The sequence below is a fragment of the Chelon labrosus genome, assembly GCF_963514085.1.
Source record: "Chelon labrosus genome assembly, chromosome: 3".
NCBI classification, from domain to species: Eukaryota; Metazoa; Chordata; class Actinopteri; order Mugiliformes; family Mugilidae; genus Chelon; species Chelon labrosus.
The window spans coordinates 17,595,417-17,614,696 of NC_140339.1; the positions used below are offsets into that span (position 1 = coordinate 17,595,417).

General features: G+C 41.5%; 1 protein-coding gene across 1 annotated transcript in view; it reads right to left on the bottom strand.

Annotated features, from left to right (window-relative positions):
* Positions 1 to 19,280, bottom strand: part of hcn4 (hyperpolarization activated cyclic nucleotide-gated potassium channel 4) — an 83,680-nt gene that overhangs the window by 20,097 nt on the left and 44,303 nt on the right. Inside the window, exons 5-6 of the mRNA XM_084575026.1 lie at positions 12,481 to 12,627; positions 11,943 to 12,183 (exon numbers count right to left, since the gene is read on the bottom strand). Coding sequence (XP_084431152.1) covers positions 11,943 to 12,183; positions 12,481 to 12,627 — 388 coding nt within the window. The remainder of the gene's footprint in view (positions 1 to 11,942; positions 12,184 to 12,480; positions 12,628 to 19,280) is intronic.

Below are 19,280 nucleotides of genomic sequence, written 5' to 3' on the forward strand. Positions count from 1 at the left end.
TCACACCCATCCAGTCAGAAGGAACCAGGCCTTAAATGACTATTTGAGTTGTGCTTTTTGTTATAGCTGCTGCTCATGGTAGTAAAGACATGCTACTTAGTAAAGACATTCGCGACGTAAGTCGCGAATACTTTCATACCTGTCTTGACCTGACCATTACTTTTTGTAGTCAAACATGAAATTATTTGCAACGTAAGTCGCAAATATTTTCACCAGGATTATGACTATATGAACAGGTGATCATTAAAGCATCATAGCATCTTGGTATAATTGCATTGTAGCATCTTAGCATCGTAGCAACATAGTATCTTAGCTTTGTAGCATCTTAGTATCATAGCATCTTAGTATCTTAGCATCATAGCATTGTAGTAGCATCTCGGCATAGTAGCATCATCATAGCATCGTAGCATCGTACTGTCGCAGCAATATAGCATGGTATCGCAGACTGCTGCGGCCACTGCATCACTCTCGCGATTTCCCGCAGGGGAATTGTCTAGTTATTATTATTATTAAACTTTTTCCTACGGCCGATTTTCGAAACCTTTCAACTCAAATACCGTTCGTCGCACACAGACACAAAATACGTCAAAACGTGCGTCTCGATCGGACTCGGTGTGCTTCTATACAGTTCTTTCAAACAAGATTTTTTCGCGACGTAGTCGCGAAAAAACTGCGACAAATTTCCCAATTGAAATGAATGGAGAAGCCCGAAAAAAAAAATATTTCAACAGACATTTTCAACAATGAACTGCTCTGGCATACTTTAACCGAGAGACTTCATTTAAACTTTAAAACGTAGGTACTCTTGCCTTCTCTTCAGAGATTCACTTCACTTGTCGACAACTTTTACCGTTTTTAAACTATGAAGCCTCAGAGTTGTGTAGGTTTTTACTCAAATTTCAGGGTTTATAATGGGTGTGTATTGCGCGGAATGTTTGTGCTAGAGTGGATGACATCATCAGCTAGAGTGAGGAGGGGAGAAGAAAGTTAGTCAAAAAACTGCACAGAAACTGCTCCCGTGGCCACAAATTTCACACGACAGACATAATTTATACATAGAAACGTAGGAAAATGTGTCTTCTCACTCAAATTCGTCTGCTAAAGCTGTAAGTCTTATAGTTTTGGCGTCAGACACAAAGATGCGCCAGCAACACCCACCCACAGCTCCATAGACTGCCATGTTAAAAAGGCAGGGAAATTTCTGGAGGAAAGCAGACGTAACCTTTCTTTGAATCGCTTTAATAGGTCACATTTCTTCATTTTACCCACAAACTGCATATGTAGACGTTCAGGAAAGCCTCAAGATGCCCAAAGTTAAGTCGGTTCAATGATTGGAAATACGGTTTGGCCACAAGTCCTTCCTGTTCGAGGCGATTTTTCAGCATTTTCTCTCTCTCTCCCCGTCTTCCAACTGACATTCGAACAGGAGCAGTTGACCCTGGTAGCCATGACAACCAGACCCCAACCAGCTTACACACGTTCACACACGCAGCTGCTGGGGACGAGAGGCGGGAAAAGAGCTCTCAGTGGAAAACATGATCTGCCAAAACATTAAAACCCCCCAAACCATTACTGCAGTACTGTAGGGGGCCAGAACCTGACATTATGACCTTTTCCTTTATTTTAAACACAAATTATATCTGGCTGCTTTGCTGAAACTCCTGACACAACATCCCTGACCCGTTTCCTTCATCTTATTAGGTCAGTGAATAGCTAAACTGCTAACAGACGCTAACGACTAGCCGCCCAGTGATTTAGCCGACGACTAGCCTTCCAGCATAGCTCATGTATGTTAGCAAGCTAGCGGAGCTAACGGAGCTAGCTAGCCGCTACCTTAACGCCGCGGACTCAACCGCGGAGTTAGCCTCGAGCTAACCGCTAACTAACCGCTAGCTAACCGGGATTTAACCGCGGACCCGCGGGAGTTAAACACGAATTAGCCGCGGCAGTTCGCCGTGAGCTAACGCGGAGGCTAGTGGGTTTAGCCGCCGGCTAATTCGCCGCCTTGCTAGCGGGTGCTTATCACAGTAATAATGTTGAAGTTTTACAATTTAAAGGGAAGATATTTTTATATTAAACTGTGTCAAACTGAAAAATATATTATTCCACCACATAAAGTAGGAAACATTTATGGCTTGCAACAACATTAATGACAGTATATATATATATAATTGGAGTAATTTAATATAATATGATGTTTTTAATTAAATAAATAATGAGCTGTTGAACACTCATAAGAGTTATATTAAGTATGTTACATAACATTATTTGACATGTCTATTTGTCTGCCTATAGTTTTCCTCCAGCTGATCCAGACAGACTGCAGTGACGTCCAACATGAGACGAAGAGCTGGACTCTCAGGACAATTTGAAGGTCTTCACTTCATCGCTGATTCCTTGTTACAGCCTGGATGTGTTAAGTTTAATATTATTGTTTTTCTAACTGTAAGACTGTGCCGTAAACTGTTAAACTATTGCTCAGGTAGGAGTAATGAGTTTTATTGTTAAAATTATTATGATTAACGATCAATTGTTACGATTTGCTCGTTCTTTGTCTGGGGATCCTAGTGAGATCCCTCCCACTCTCTTCCTTATTTGATGCTGGCTTTCAGGTGGAGCTGGGAGGGCTCTGCTGCCTGTACCTGCCCTTCAGTTTGTAGAAGGCGAAGCATAAAGGACGACCCTTCTCAGTGTCTCTCTCTCTCTCAGCCAGGCCTACTGCATCCTCCTCATCCTGTTTGGTTTGTTGTACCCTGCATGACATCAAACTCACACCCATCCAGTCAGAAGGAACCAGGCCTTAAATGACTATTTGAGTTGTGCTTTTTGTTATAGCTGCTGCTCATGGTAGTAAAGACATGCTACTTAGTAAAGACATTCGCGACGTAAGTCGCGAATACTTTCATACCTGTCTTGACCTGACCATTACTTTTTGTAGTCAAACATGAAATTATTTGCAACGTAAGTCGCAAATATTTTCACCAGGATTATATTATGACTATATGAACAGGTGATCATTAAAGCATCATAGCATCTTAGTATAATTGCATTGTAGCATCTTAGCATCGTAGCAACATAGTATCTTAGCTTTGTAGCATCTTAGTATCATAGCATCATAGCATTGTAGTAGCATCTTGGCATAGTAGCATCATCATAGCATCGTAGCATCGTACTATCACAGCAATATAGCATGGTATCGCAGACTGCTGCGGCCACTGCATCACTCTCGCGATTTCCCGCAGGGGAATTGTCTAGTTATTATTATTATTAAACTTTTTCCTACGCATTTTCGAAACCTTTCAACTCAAATACCGTTCGTCGCACACAGACACAAAATACATCAAAACGTGCGTCTCGATCGGACTCGGTGTGCTTCTATACAGTTCTTTCAAACAAGATTTTTTCGCGACGTAGTCGCGAAAAAACTGCGACAAATTTCCCAATTGAAATGAATGGAGAAGCCCGAAAAAAAAACAATTCCAACAGACATTTTCAACAATGAACTGCTCTGGCATACTTTAACCGAGAGACTTCATTTCAACTTTAAAACGTAGGTACTCTTGCCTTCTCTTCAGAGATTCACTTCACTTGTCGGCAACTTTTACCGTTTTTAAACTATGAAGCCTCAGAGTTGTGTCGGTTTTTACTCAAATTTCAGGGTTTATAATGGGTGTGTATTGCGCGGAATGTTTGTGCTAGAGTGGATGACATCATCAGCTAGAGTGAGGAGGGGAGAAGAAAGTTAGTCAAAAAACTGCACAGAAACTGCTCCCGTGGCCACAAATTTCACACGACAGACATAATTTATACATAGAAACGTAGGAAAATGTGTCTTCTCACTCAAATTCGTCTGCTAAAGCTGTAAGTCTTATAGTTTTGGCGTCAGACACAAAGATGCGCCAGCAACACCCATCCACAGCTCCATAGACTGCCATGTTAAAAAGGCAGGGAAATTTCTGGAGGAAAGCAGACGTAACCTTTCTTTGAATCGCTTGAAACAGGTCACATTTCTTCATTTTACCCACAAATTACATATCTAGACGTTCAGGAAAGCCTCAAGATGCCCAAAGTTAAGTCGGTTCAATGTTTGGAAATACGGTTTGGCCACAAGTCCTTCCTGTTCGAGGCGATATTTCAGCATTTTCTCTCTCTCTCCCCGTCTTCCAACTGACATTCTAACAGGAGCAGTTGACGCTGGTAGCCATGACAACCAGACCCCAACCAGCTTACACACGTTCACACACGCAGCTGCAGGGGACGAGAGGCGGGAAAAGAGCTCTCAGTGGAAAACATGATCTGCCAAAACATTAAAACCCCCCAAACCATTACTGCAGTACTGTAGGGGGCCAGAACCTAACATTATGACCTTTTCCTTTATTTTAAACACAAATTATATCTGGCTGCTTTGCTGAAACTCCTGACACAACATCCCTGACCCGTTTCCTTCATCTTATTAGGTCAGTGAATAGCTAAACTGCTAACAGACGCTAACGACTAGCCGCCCAGTGATTTAGCCGACGACTAGCCTTCCAGCATAGCTCATGTATGTTAGCAAGCTAGCGGAGCTAACGGAGCTAACTAGCCGCTACCTTAACGCCGCGGACTCAACCGCGGAGTTAGCCTCGAGCTAACCGCTAGCTAACCGCTAGCTAACCGGGATTTAACCGCGGACCCGCGGGAGTTAAACACGAATTAGCCGCGGCAGTTAGCCGTGAGCTAACGCGGAGGCTAGTGGGGTTAGCCGCCGGCTAATTCGCCGCCTTGCTAGCGGGTGCTTATCACAGTAATAATGTTGAAGTTTTACAATTTAAAGGGAAGATATTTTTAAATTAAACTGTGTCAAACTGAAAAATATATTATTCCACCACATAAAGTAGGAAACATTTATGGCTTGCAACAACATTAATGACAGTATATATATATATAATTGGAGTAATTTAATATAATATGATGTTTTTAATTAAATAAATAATGAGCTGTTGAACACTCATAAGAGTTATATTAAGTATGTTACATAAAATTATTTGACATGTCTATTTGTCTGCCTATAGTTTTCCTCCAGCTGATCCAGACAGACTGCAGTGACGTCCAACATGAGACAAAGAGCTGGACTCGCAGGACAATTTGAAGGTCTTCACTTCATCGCTGATTCCTTGTTACAGCCTGGATGTGTTAAGTTTAATATTATTGTTTTTCTAACTGTAAGACTGTGCCGTAAACTGTTAAACTATTGCTCAGGTAGGAGTGATGAGTTTTATTGTTAAAATTATTATGATTAACGATCAATTGTTACGATTTGCTCGTTCTTTGTCTGGGGATCCTAGTGAGATCCCTCCCACTCTCTTCCTTATTTGATGCTGGCTTTCAGGTGGAGCTGGGAGGGGTCTGCTGCCTGTACCTGCCCTTCAGTTTGTAGAAGGGCGTAAAGGACGACCCTTCTCAGTGTCTCTCTCTCTCAGCCAGGCCTACTGCATCCTCCTCATCCTGTTTGGTTTGTTGTACCCTGCATGACATCAAACTCACACCCATCTAGTCAGAAGGAACCAGGCCTTAAATGACTATTTGAGTTGTGCTTTTTGTTATAGCTGCTGCTCATGGTAGTAAAGACATGCTACTTAGTAAAGACATTCGCGACGTAAGTCGCGAATACTTTCATACCTGTCTTGACTTGACCATTACTTTTTGTAGTCAAACATGAAATTATTTGCAACGTTAGTCGCAAATATTTTCACCAGGATTATATTATGACTATATGAACAGGTGATCATTAAAGCATCATAGCATCTTAGTATAATTGCATTGTAGCATCTTAGCATCGTAGCAACATGGTATCTTAGCTTTGTAGCATCTTAGTATCATAGCATCTTAGTATCTTAGCATCATAGCATTGTAGCATCTTGGCATAGTAGCATCATCGTAGCATCGTACTGTCACAGCAATATAGCATGGTATCGCAGACTGCTGCGGCCACTGCATCACTCTCGCGATTTCCCGCAGGGGAATTGTCTAGTTTATGAATGCTCTTCTCCCACTGCTTACTCACATCTCCTGTGACTCATTGCAATACTCCCCAAATCCTGCATGAAATCAGAGAACAGGCTTAGTTGGTGTAGCTCAGTCTGGATTCTGTAAGGGGCGTGTGTTTTCCCAATAGCTCAGTCTAGCAAAGCTATAATATCATCATGAAATAAAATAAGTGCTGGGTATTTTTTTCCCAGATAAAAAAACAGCTGGAGTTCAAATTAAAAAACAGCAACACAGGTACAAGTCTGCTATTCTGCAAATCAACTCAAAAAAGAGCTAACTTGATCAATTAAATGGTATGTCATCCCGCTGTTCAGCATTTACATTTGGTAACAGGTAATTTGTGGACAGCATTTTTACCACTGCCATAATGTATGTATTTTCACACTAAATTGACAATGCATTCATCAAAATTTAATGACACCAATTAAAATTGGATGTTGCCCCGGGAAAGAAGGACTAAGACATTGTGCGCTGTGACCTTGGTGAATACACACATGGCTGGTGCTCGGCTGGATGGTGCAACCCACGTGTACCATGCTCTTACTAGAATGATGTTTCCCCTGAGTCCCTGCCCCAGCTCTCAGAGTGGAGAGCAGATTGTAAGTGTGTGTGTGTGTGTTTGTACGTATGTGTGTGGAAGGAGAAAGCAAGACAGGAAGAAAAACCAAAAGAGAGACATCTTGTGTGCGTTACTGTGTATCACAAATGTAGTTTGTAGTATAGAGAGGTGTTCATTATTTGAGACCACCAGTAAAAATACTTTGCGTTGGCATAGGCAATCTCAATTCTTAGCAGTATATGATTCTGGTAACACATTGTGGGACGTGTTTCAATCATAGACTGTATAAAGATGGACAGCAGAACAGCTGCTCAAAAGTGAAGCCAAAGCAAGTAGAGCTCCCCCTGGTGTCCGGCTGCAGTATAGGTCATAAGCTCCACCCCCTCCATGTTAGTGGATGGGCCTGGGCCGAACTAAAACACTAAAATACACGTCAAATACATTTTTTTAGGTAGTTAATACAATACTGATGCATATTCACACCATTTTTCTGAGAAGTTTTGTTTTACTCGGTTATTTGATGCTATAGAAACGGGATGTGAGATCATGATCACTAGTTGCCAGGCCAACCTCTCTGTGAAGCGGTCCCGTAGGATTGTGAGAGCATGAAAAAATAACTAAATAAATAAGTACAGCGTATAATCTGCAAGACTCTGGCCCCAAAGTCACAAGATGGCGGCGCCAATGGCCAATGGAAGGAAGGGGGGACACGTTGTCCATATTTATACAGTCAATGGTTTTAACTGATACAGAGAAAAAATATCCCTCTGCATGCAACTGGATAGTCCCACAACAAATCAGAGCCATTTTTTGACTCCATCTTCTGTCCATCACCCCATTAAGCCTGCCAAAATGATATGATTGGCCCAAATGATCTTTGTTGGAGCATAACGAGTTCTCAACTGAGAGACTCCATACCAACTTTCCACTGAAAAAAGTTTAGTGGGCACAGGATTCTTTGTACCACTCTATATTTATTTCAAGTTTAATACAATGTTGTTTATTACTAATAATAACATCACCCCCCTCACAATTTGATGGAAAACCTCTATGAATTACAGGATATCATAGTACTTGTTTGTCCCTCTTTTGCGTTACTAGCAGCAGCAATTGAGCTGCATGGAATCCAAGAGTTTGTTCAAAACTGATAACTCATGTTATACCCAATGAGCAATGTTCTGCAGGAAAACTTAAGATGCTGTCATGTTTACACGTGCTGAACAACAGCTGCAAGTTGTTTTACTTTTAGCTTGTAAAGTGTCATCTGAACACGCAACAAAAGGATGAAACTCAATATTTGATATTGTCAATAGCAAAAATCAGACCTTTTCTACAAAGTAGTTAACGTAATGAAAATGAAAATATGTCAGACTTTCAATGTGGTCACAGGCTTTTGGATCCCACTGTATGTTAAGTAAAATAAACCATTCAGCCCCTTTTGTTTAATATGTCAAACTAATATGATGACATTAGTTTTCTTTTATACAGCAGACAGAGTTTAGGATTAAATGACTGGTTCTTAGTTTTTGATCTGATTTAAATTAGATGATGCCTCCCACCATTTAGACCTCCTATGTTGAAGTGAAATAGCCACTTAGATCTTTTTGAAAACTGTATATACTGACAGTTTATTCATTACCCCCTCTACATGTTGCACAGATAAACAACATGTAGATGTGTTTATCTGCACAACAGAGACCTCTCTGTGAGGTTCTATTGACTTTCCCTGGGCGACATCCATGCTGGGAGCAGGAAGCTGAACAAAATAGTCAATAAAAACCTACAAGGTAACAGTGCAGCAAATAAGGCTGTTCAAGAAAGATACAAATATAGAAACATTTTGATAAAAAAATAAAACGTTAATAGTAATTCTCTATATAAGAAGGGACAGAGAGTCTTGCTTAGTTAGAAAATGAAAGAGTGAAACTAGAACAAATGTAAACACATGAATAATTTTCAGTCTCACTGAAATATGAGTCAATAGTTTCTTTACAAAACCTTTACAACTTTAAACATCCTGTATAGATCTGCACATGCACAGGAGGAATGTGTTCCTGACTACGAGGTTCCACGAGGTGAATGCAAATGCTGGCCTTTGAATGTACTTTTCGTTCTGCCTGTGCATCTATCTGCATGTGATTTTAGGTAAGTGTGGTTGTACCTGCCCTTATAAGCGTGCATCGACAGGAATTAATGAATATGAGCAAGCTTGCTTGGCCTGTGATGAAGTATTTGTGTCCTGCAGCCTGGTCTGGCAAAGCTCACCTGGACTCTACTGTCAGCTCCCATCTCCATTCCCCGACACTGCCCCCAGCCCACAGAGCGGACACACTCTCTAACCTTTGAATCGTCCGCAGTGGGCTGCCTGATTCCCCGTGACACGCCATGCTAACTCCCTCACAGCATTAGCATAGCTGCACAAACACCTAGCTAGCATGCGCAGACAGGTAGGGAAGAAGTGTTTTGCAGCATCATGACTGACGCCAATGTCCCGTCACATCTCATTGTTTCTATTTCACCTCTTGAGCTTAGGCCGGGTGATGTTTTGTTGATGAGAGATAACAGCCACAGTGAAGTGACATTGTGTCTGTGTCAGGCTGCATCCTGCTGGGGATGGCTGCTGCCATCAAGGAGTGTCATTGCTATGGGGTGGGGGTGCCTGGTCTGGTCTAGGTGGGTGGTACATATCTGAGTAACATCCACATGAATGCTAGGTCCAAAAGTTTCCCAGCAGAACATTGAATTGTCACACATTGTCCCTTCACATGTCAGTGGTCCTAATGTTTTGGCTGATTGGTGTATATTATCTTGTCCTATTTGAGCTGTCATCTTATTTAAGACTATGCTTTAACCATCATAGCCCCCATTCTGTCACTGAGTCAGCTGAAGCTTCTCCAGAATAAGAGATGCAGAGGTGTTAACTGGGTTAAGGACTGGGAGGATTACCTGGGTTTTTGCCACTGCCAGCCTCTCCCTGTGACTCACTCAGTCAGGGTGGCCATTTGGCAGCTCTGTAGCACAGCCAGTCTCAGCACAGGGAAGGGAGAGACATGGCAAAAAAGTAAAAGAGAGCCGAGATGGAACCCAGGATTTGACAAGACTACTGATTTACTGAGCACCACTCAGGACAGTAAGGCCAAAAAGATGGCACGTGAGATTGCAAACATTGCAGTCAACTCCTCTTCAATCCTCTCTCTCTCTCTGACTCTGTCTTATTTTCTGTTTTTTTCTTCCCACTCACAGAGCTACTACAAGCCACTCACTCACAGGCAAAGTGAGCCATCTTAAAGGTGCAATCAAAGGCAGCTTTTGATAAGCACCTCTGACTGGCATGCAGGGCCACCGCAAGGTCACTGAGATCTACTCCGACCAAGTGAGAGCCACAGTCGGCACTAGCAACACATCAATTACCACAGGCAACAAAGGATGAACTATAACAACACAATAACCTCCTCAGTCTGGGCACACAGAGGGTAGCGGAGATGCTGTCCCGATAAGTGTTTCAATACTGAACTATAAGGAGAGAAAGAGGCAAGTGGAGGGCGGGGGCGGAGGGCGCATGTTTTCTTTCTGAGCCTAGAGCAGCATCCAGAGAGAAGCCTTGGCAGCGATCCATGTGTCCCTTGGCGTCAGTACTGCAGTCACATTACATTTCCCCTCTCCGCTGGATTGCTGTGTGCCCAGCCGACGCTCCCACCCAGGACATGTCGAGTCCACTTTAGACTTTAGGCTCACTGGCTAGAGGTAATCCAGCCGCTAACAAAGTGAAGCAGACTGCTGAGTGTATAATTGGGTAAATAATTCAGGTTGTCTATGAATGAATGAGTTACAGTGCACGAGTTTGCCGAGATGCTGATGAGCAAATACGAGTAAACCGGCGCCCGCTGACACTGAGAGTGTTTGACAAAAAGAAAAGCTCTTCTGTGACTGTTCCACATTCACATGCTCACGGAATCACACTGAAATCCATGTGGAGCAAATCTCAATTTTCCCATGCAAAAAAAACCTTCCTGCTCGCTGATACTGACAGCCACACCGAAATCAACATGTGCCACATACTCGCCGTGCTGATCCTGCACCAATTAATTTCATGAATGACTAACTCATGTTTGGTAACAAACTCCCAGTGGCTCTAGGCTTACCTCGCTAGCCCCCACCCCTACACCCCTAGAGGAGTGTGGCACTGCCAGTTATAGTGACAGGATAATGGAGTCAAAGGCCTTGTGCATATAGTGCACAAGAGGGAAAATAATTACAGATCTGAGGCTTAAGGTTAAAGCGATTGTGCTAGTTTTAGCACTTTTATGCATTACTCTACTCGTGTTTACTCAAGGACTGAAGTCTAAATTCAACTTTCTATCTATTCGGTTCAGTGTCTTTGCGTGGCACGATGTCCAAGCTGTCACAAAAACTGTGCCATTACCAGGAGGCATGCACTAGAAACAAGCCTCTGCGGCGCCGGACCTCTCTGCGAATGTGAAGCCTGCTTCACTGAAGAGGGACCGAAAGAGGGAACATTTTGGACAACATCTGAGACAAAATGGCCCTAGAGAGAGCCGGGGCCATGTTGTCTAAAATGCTGATTAGTTTTGGCATGTGTAGAGATAGATTGCCTGCCATGGTTTCATTATATTTCTAGAACTCCCCGGAGAGAGGGCATGGAGATGGACTTGAGCAGGCAAGACGTAATTAAACTTCCACAGACAGGTCATGTGCTGTTAAATGCTTTGCCACCACTTCTAATTACTTAACAGTGTAGTCGAAATGATACGCTGTCACCAGGCAAATTAATTGGTATTTGGTGAGGGCAGTATGGCAGCATTGTCTCTTACATGTGTCATAGTCTCTGTGGGATCGTGAGAGCACTATGCATTATCTGACCCTGATTAAGAACTTAACAAGTTAAACACATAGAACCTCTGGGTTATCGCACGAGTCTCAAGCGTTCATGTATTATGTCATTTCACAGCTTCCTGACCTTCCTGACATTTAGATGTGCATTTCTTAATTTGCTCTGGAGCAAATGCTGTTTTGGTCTGCATTTAAGAGACAGCTCATGATGTGAATTAAGGGAAAAGTCCTGCATTTACCATGAAGATGAATATTAAGTGAGGTGACAAGCAGTGCACAACATACCACCTCGAGCTCCAGGGCAAGCCAATATCAGGGCAAGAATAGCTGCTTCCGAGGGCTGTTGCCTCAGAAATCAGAATTCAAACCCAGGACAACCTTTTAAGGTGTTAAAGGACAGCGTTATTAATATTAAAACAGCACAGATTTAAGCTCCACGGAAAGATGTGTGTGAGCGTGTGACCTTTGAGTTTGTGTTTCTGGTGCCAGCAACAGCTCATCTTACCCCCAAAGTAGGAGCCGTCTGAAAGCTTGGTCTCTTTGTTGCCTTTGGTTAGCACGCTGACAACTCCATGTTGTATGAAGTACATTTTCTTGCCAATGGTGCCCTCCCTGATGATGTAATCCCCAGGCTGGAACACCTCGAACTTCAGCTTGGTGAGCATGGAGGTGACAAAGTTTGGGTCGGCGTTGGCAAATAGAGGCATGGACGCCACCAGCTTTCGACAATTGAAGTTAATGATTTCCTGTTTGAATGGAAACAGAGAGTTAGTAAGGACAACAGAAAAGGAAGGAAAAGGCTTGACAAAACTCCACAATTTCATACAAGAGGAATATGTGCAGGAAAAATATCAGCTGTGCTGTCTAACCCCTCTCAGTTTTACTCCTGTTTGATTTTGACCTCAAGAAAAAAAATTCCCTCGGTGCACTTGTGTAAGGGTAAAATGTCAGCGAGTGTGAACCGAAGTGAGGGGAATGTCAAGCAGTACACAAGCTTTTGAACGTGCAGCCATTTTAAACAAAGACAGCAGAGCTCATCCCACCTCTCGGAGCGGTTCGTTCAGTTCTCCCAGGATGCTCTCCTCATCGAACATCTTGCCTTGGTAGCGGTGCTCGTAGTAGTCATGAATTCTCTGCCTCATATCCGCCGGCAGCTTGTGGAAGGACATGTACTGCTCCACCTGTTTGTACTGCGGGGGACACAAAAACACACAACAATTAGGTTACTCAAAGGCCAAAGTGCTGCAGCACAAATACACAGCCACAGGGAGCAGCTGGCACCGAGGTCATACACACAAGGAAATGCGGACGGATGAGTCCAGGTTACACAACAAATCTTCGATCGAATCTCTGTTTCGCGCTCAAAAATCTAAATATTTCATATAGAGCCTGATATGAGTATTAAAATTCAAAAGATAATAAAGAACTTCAGGGAGTAAGTGAATTGTCGAATAAGTGCAAAGTCAAGATGACATTTAAAAATGCATGGCTAATCTGGAATTATTCTTTGAGTAATGGGAATGTGTCCCTCCACTATTTATAATACGGTTATTTATTTACTGCAAAACTTTTCACTTTCTCTTCGGGTCGTTGAAAGACCTGAACCCATTAACATGGATGTGTTTGTGTATTTGGAGGTCATATACAGTAAATCAAGCGTGGGGAACAGAAGGAATGAGGTTAAACATCACAAACTGCAAATAAATAATAACATTTGTATAAAATAAAATGTTACTGTACATAGCGTATACAGTAAGGTGTATAAGAGACAATCTCAGTTTAGATTAATATCTGTTAAGTCATTATCGCTCGATGAGTTAACACAGCAAATGATATGGGAGTCTGTGGTGCTGCATTAATGTAATGTAATCTTGAGAAACAGATAAAAGCTTCACATTAAAAGCATTTAACTGGCAAAATAGCAGCTGGCTTTTATTATGAAGTAGTCACGGGGAAATGCAACGTTTTTTCGGTGAGCTTATAGGTAGCCAATATTGTTCACTAAACGTACTTTGGTTTCTCTGTAATTTTCTGAACTTTATTGACAGTTTTTCAGTAGGAAATATTGCAAGGAGTAGTGGAACAAGAAGGAATAGCCTCAGTGAGCTGTTAGATGAGCAGGCGACAGACTGCACACCTCCAACTGTATGGTGTAACCACCTGCTATCTCTGCGTCTTGTGACACATGCCATGTACAACATAAAATCTTAAAATTGCTCACAGTACGATGCAAAATTACTCCCTGGAGTCTTTATTCAAAGAGCAACCCTTTGTGAATTAATGTGAATTCTGTGACTGTGACAGTGTGGTATTAAACTGTATTTCCTGTAACCAACAGCAGCTATAGGTGAGGCCAAATCTTCTATCATTTTTATGGCAGAGGGAATTGAGAGATGGTTTAATATATCACCAGACTGCGGGAAATATATAAAGGAAGCATAGAGGAGGTTTACACAGTACAAGATCACACACAGGTACTCCCATACCCTATCGAGACTTCATAGGATGAAAGTGATAAAGGAGGACTTTTGCTGGAAATGTTAAACAGAAGTGGGAACTTTCCTCTTTTGTATCTGGGAATGTTCTCTATTTGCTTTTTTGAGGTGAAGTTGCCAGAGTCCAGCAGTTGCCATGGTTCCATGATTCTGTTGACCCCAGATTTATCTCTATTTTTGGGTAATAAATCTCAAATCCCAAATATTTAAAAAAGAGCTTTTTTGTGGTCGGATTAATTACAGCATCCAGAATAATTTTGAGACATTGGAAAACTGACAGGGATTTTGTGCCTGCTCCAGTTATACAGGTTGGGGTTTCCTATATAATTATGATACATTGTAAAATTGTGATTCCAGTCACTACTTACTATAGACATTTGTCTTTGTCTGTGCACTAAACCGATAATTATTATCATTTTTTTTCTTTCGATTGCTTGTCCCTATGTGTGGGAAACGTGTGAAATGAGGGTTTGTGCTGCGCCCGTGCGAGGTATCCCTTTGCCCTGTTTGTGTATTTTACTGTACATCATTGTCTTGTTTGTTAAAATGGAAAAGTTAATAACAAATAAAACAACAACAAAAAGATTTCTTATGCACATAAAATCCATAAAAATAATAACAAATTGAAATACTAAAGGTTAAATCATTAAAAACTGTGGTAACAAACCCCATGTACAACAAAAGTGGTCCTGTTTAATAGCAAAGAATGTGTGGGTCTGCATCTTTAAGTTGTGTCTGTGAAATTAACACTGTTAAAATGTGTTTCATTGATTCTATACCATCAGACGCAGAGATGCAGATCAAAGCACACTGAGAGCACCTTGAGGATAATAATGAGTAGAATCATTGGCCCGCAGTGAAAGAAAACAACAAGGAAGAAAAAAAGATATTAACCATTCATAGGGGCTACACAGGAGGTGCTCTTTGATCACCATTTCTACGCTGCCAACAGCCTTACCACTGAATGACACGGCTGACCTCAGATGTCTCCCTCTTTGTTGTCTGACACTTACTGCCCTAGTCGCCACTAATCTTGGAGGAAATCATCAAAAGGCCGGCCTCGTGGAGATATAGCGCAGTAAATAAGGACAGCCGTCTCATGCAAGTCAGATTGTTTTAGTGAAAGCAGGAAATCTGTCAGGCTTTGTTGAAATCAAAAAAAAAAAAAAGTCCTGATATAAAACATATAGACTGATCAGGGGCCATAAAAGGCTCTGCAGGTGAACTTCAATCTACTGATGCCTTGCTGGATTCATAATCTTGTATCCCTGTCCCACTTTCCCTTTTTTACAATACTCACATTATCCTTTTTCCCCTTTTTAGATGAGTTTTACTGAGTCTGTGTTTGACCTGAGCCTTTGTAGTCCTTCACAGAGAGACAAAACAACCCGAAATCCCTCTGTGCATATTGATGATAGAGCTCCCTCAAACATGACCAGTCAGCTGGTCAAAATCTATGCTTGAAGCTAATAAATTGCTCAAATCATGTACTTAAAATATCCGATCACTTCTCAGGAATGTCATGCAGAGTATTTGACAACTTCTGTGTAAAGTGACCTGGAAAATTAAATACTTGCACAAGCAGAGACAGGACGTGGAAAGAGGCTTTTAGATATCTGCTTTCTGTGGGGAAATGAATGAGTTCCGTCATGGTGCAAGGGTTTGAGTCTTTATCCCCGCAATCCCCTTGGCATAGAATTGCGCATTTACTGATCTGATGATGAAACAGAATCCCTCTTCAGAGAAGAACTTTGTGCTCCTCTCCTCTGCGAGGGGGAAAGCTCTCCGAGACATCTCCAGGTAAAGTCTTACTTGCAGCTGAGTGCATCCAAGATGGCTTGTCTGCATGTGACGCCAGGGTGAAGATGACAGGTGTAACCCACATTCTGAATGTTGTCAAATGTCTTAATGTCTCCTGAATTAGACATGCCACAGCATGGTGCTCTGTTTCAAAGGCGTGGATTATCATCTCCTTCAGAATGCCTCCCAACCTTTTCTTTTTCACATTCATGAAAAAAGAAAAGACACTGTCAACATGAAATTCATCCATTTATCCCCAGCTCTGCAGAATATTACATTTTGATTCTCCCAGCATGAAAGAGTATTAGTCAAGAGAACAAATGCGAGATAATGTCCTATTGCTTTTGCTATTTTGATGAGTACAGCTGTGCTGCATACAGTAGCTCAGTATCACACTCGAAGGCGTTCCATATTTACTAACCACTGCCGAGTCTCAGCGGAGGAGCTGACAGTGATGCAAAGACACCAACCACGGGGGGCAGTGCTTTCCTGACGTTGTGATGGGCTGATAAGACCTCCCGTGACAGGAAATTATCTTATTGCCACACGGCCGCCATCACACTGCCACCAGGAAGATCCCTGCTCTCATGCTCTACTTGGCCAAATCAAATCGTAGTCAGCATTAAGGAGGTAATCATTTCACCATCAAGGTTTCCTCCTGCTCTCTGAAAACCACGGGGTTTCAGGCTGCTCTGGGGCTCTTTAAAATGTAAACGAAGCCAAATACCCATCTGCAACGTTTGGGGCTGAAAATGGAGCCAATGTAGAAGTGCCAAAGTCTGCAGTGCTTTCAATAGCCACTTGAGAATTGACTCTCTCCAAAAGAGAGTCGAACCCCAAAGACACTACATGCTAAATTATACAACTTTTATTCAAAGGCAGTAAAATCCACATACCCGCATCGCTATCTGCACTTATTCCCCACACTCATGGTGACTACACGACTAGAGAATGTTACTCTGCCCAAATCAAATACATCATCCCATATATTGGTGCAGGTATAATGTGTTATTTAGTGAGCTTTAGTGGTACTGGTTGTTGGACTTTGTTACCTTTGCACAGAGCCAGGCTAACTGTTTCTAGCTTTTGTCCAATAATGAGATGTAACTCTACAACTAGGCCTCATTTAGTACACAAATCCATGTTGGCAGATCGGACGAGTTTACACCCAACTGGATGGTTTTGAATTTTATTTTGCAGGTAGAAAACAAGACATGGTCTGGTTTGGGGAAATGTTGGTGTTTTAACGCTGATTTGAAACAAAATCAAAGTACATTTACTTCTTCCAAGACAGAAGCATCTTAATGTCACTCAGACTACTGCAACAGTGTGTTTTACTTTTTATGACAGGCTTTGTGTTAGATTAAGGAGATCTGTTTACCGTGCTTCTCTGAGGTTCATTACTAATTGCAAAGTGTTGACACAGCACTCCGAGTTATACTCTCAGGTGGGATCACCCATTGGTATACTTTTATATATATGGCAAACTACTGTCTACATTTGTACCTTAACTCCACAGAGAAGAGCTGCTCCTTACTCTCTCTTGCTTCTGTTCCATTTGCATATACTGAATTGCGAAAAAGGGCTTTTGTCCACTCTGCACCTTTTGCATCGACTATGTTGCAGAACGACGAAACTAACAGAGTTAATTTCACTGAGCTCTTTTAAATCCAAACTGAGGGGACTTGAGGCCTACTCCACAATATGCACTTGTTTTTTTTATATAATCTGCTTGAAAATGTTGATTTTTTTCTTATAGTTGTCTTCTGTTGTTTTTTTATTATAATTGTGTCATTTTGTAACTGTGTTTTGTATTTGCTGCTGCCTATCTTGGCTAGGACTCCCTTGAAAAAGAGGTTCTTAATCTTAGTGGGATCTTCCTGGTTAAATAATAAAAAAAAAATACACTACTGTAACCAATCTGAGTGGTTAAAGTACTACACAAAATATCGAGCTAATGTTTTGGCCAGTTTCGTGTTCATTTTGGCGTTTTTTGAACAGCTTTTGAGCTGGAAACCATTAGCTGTATCTGGCAAGTCTACAAATATGTTCCTGCTTTTATCTCCACCCACGCCTACGTTACTCATCTGCAGCTCGAGGATACCTGCTCACCTTCAACTCCACCTCAAGCACTGCAAAGCTACTCTGCATGATGGCAGGCTGTTATACATTACAAGGGGAATTCAGCTATACCTAGCTGAACCAGAAACTGATTCTAGAAAAAAATGTGTTAATAAGCATTTACTGTCTAGTCTTTACCGTCTAGTTTTTCAAGCCTAATGCAAGGCTGCACCCTTATTCTATTTCACATCACAAATACCTTTCTTCTACACAGTTTTGATCTTTTTCCACATGGCCATTCTTTAGTCTGTTTTGAATTTGAACTATTCTTTTCCTCTACTCTTTTATCACGCTTCTCTTTTTTTCCCCAATTCCCCTTTCTCTCACACGGCTCTCCAAGCAGATGCAAATTTTTACCAAATAAAATATGAATTATTCATTTCCCAAAAGAGATGTCAGCCACTTAATTATACTTTCTAAACATTTACTTTTCTTCGCTGTTTTCTCTCTCCTTCTTCCTAACCTTGTGCTGAATGGTCAAAAAGTATGGGTCGTTATAATAAGGATAACTGAAGTCTTAAATTTTTGAATTTTTAAATGTAAGTATTAAAAATATGAAACCAAGAACCAGGAAATTAACGACAAAACACTGCAGACAACGTCTCAGAGAAAACTTACTGCTACCTGGGATATACAGAACATCTAAATCTGAATAAAGTATTTCTCTGTTTTCAATTTACGCGTGCTAAAGATCTTACGTTATATCATCTTTTATGGACAAAGCAGTGTGCAATTTTTATCAACGCCACGACAAGGTTCAAAAGCAAAATGTAAAGCGACATTAGCCATGTTTCCATATGATTCAGGAGTGAATTTGTCACAATGTCACACTGGTGGAAATAAAAATAAATAAAATGGAAATGCAAATTGGGATAGCTTCCAACAGGTGTGGAGTAAATAAACTTGGCTGACTAGTGTCGTCAAAGTGACGTTATAGGTTATGCTACAAACAGCTGTAACAAACAGAGTAGAAGAAGAAAATGCTCTTTACAACCGAAGACAAAAAAAAAGAAGACTAAAGTGTGAGGCTCTACTCATGTTAGAAACTGCATGTGGAGCAGGTACCTGCTACATTGTGATGGCTCGAGAAAACCAAGAGAAGGAAAGACGGTTAATATAGTCTACTTGTTGTTGGTACTGTCTGTGTCTGGTGAGCTGGTCATTCATTTTCATCATATCTCCCTGACATTAATGCTATAATTAGAATATTACATTTTTGCCTGCATTATCACATCAGTTGGTTGTAAAAGATGTACAACATGTAGAATGACGTGGAAAGACACAACATGAAGAGCAGTGTTTGTGATTTTTGGCGCAGAGAGATTTACCTGCTCTCTACAAACACCGTGTTGCCACTACATATCTAATGAAATGCTGTACATATGCTGGATAAATGACAGCAATGAACATGAGCACCTACAGACACA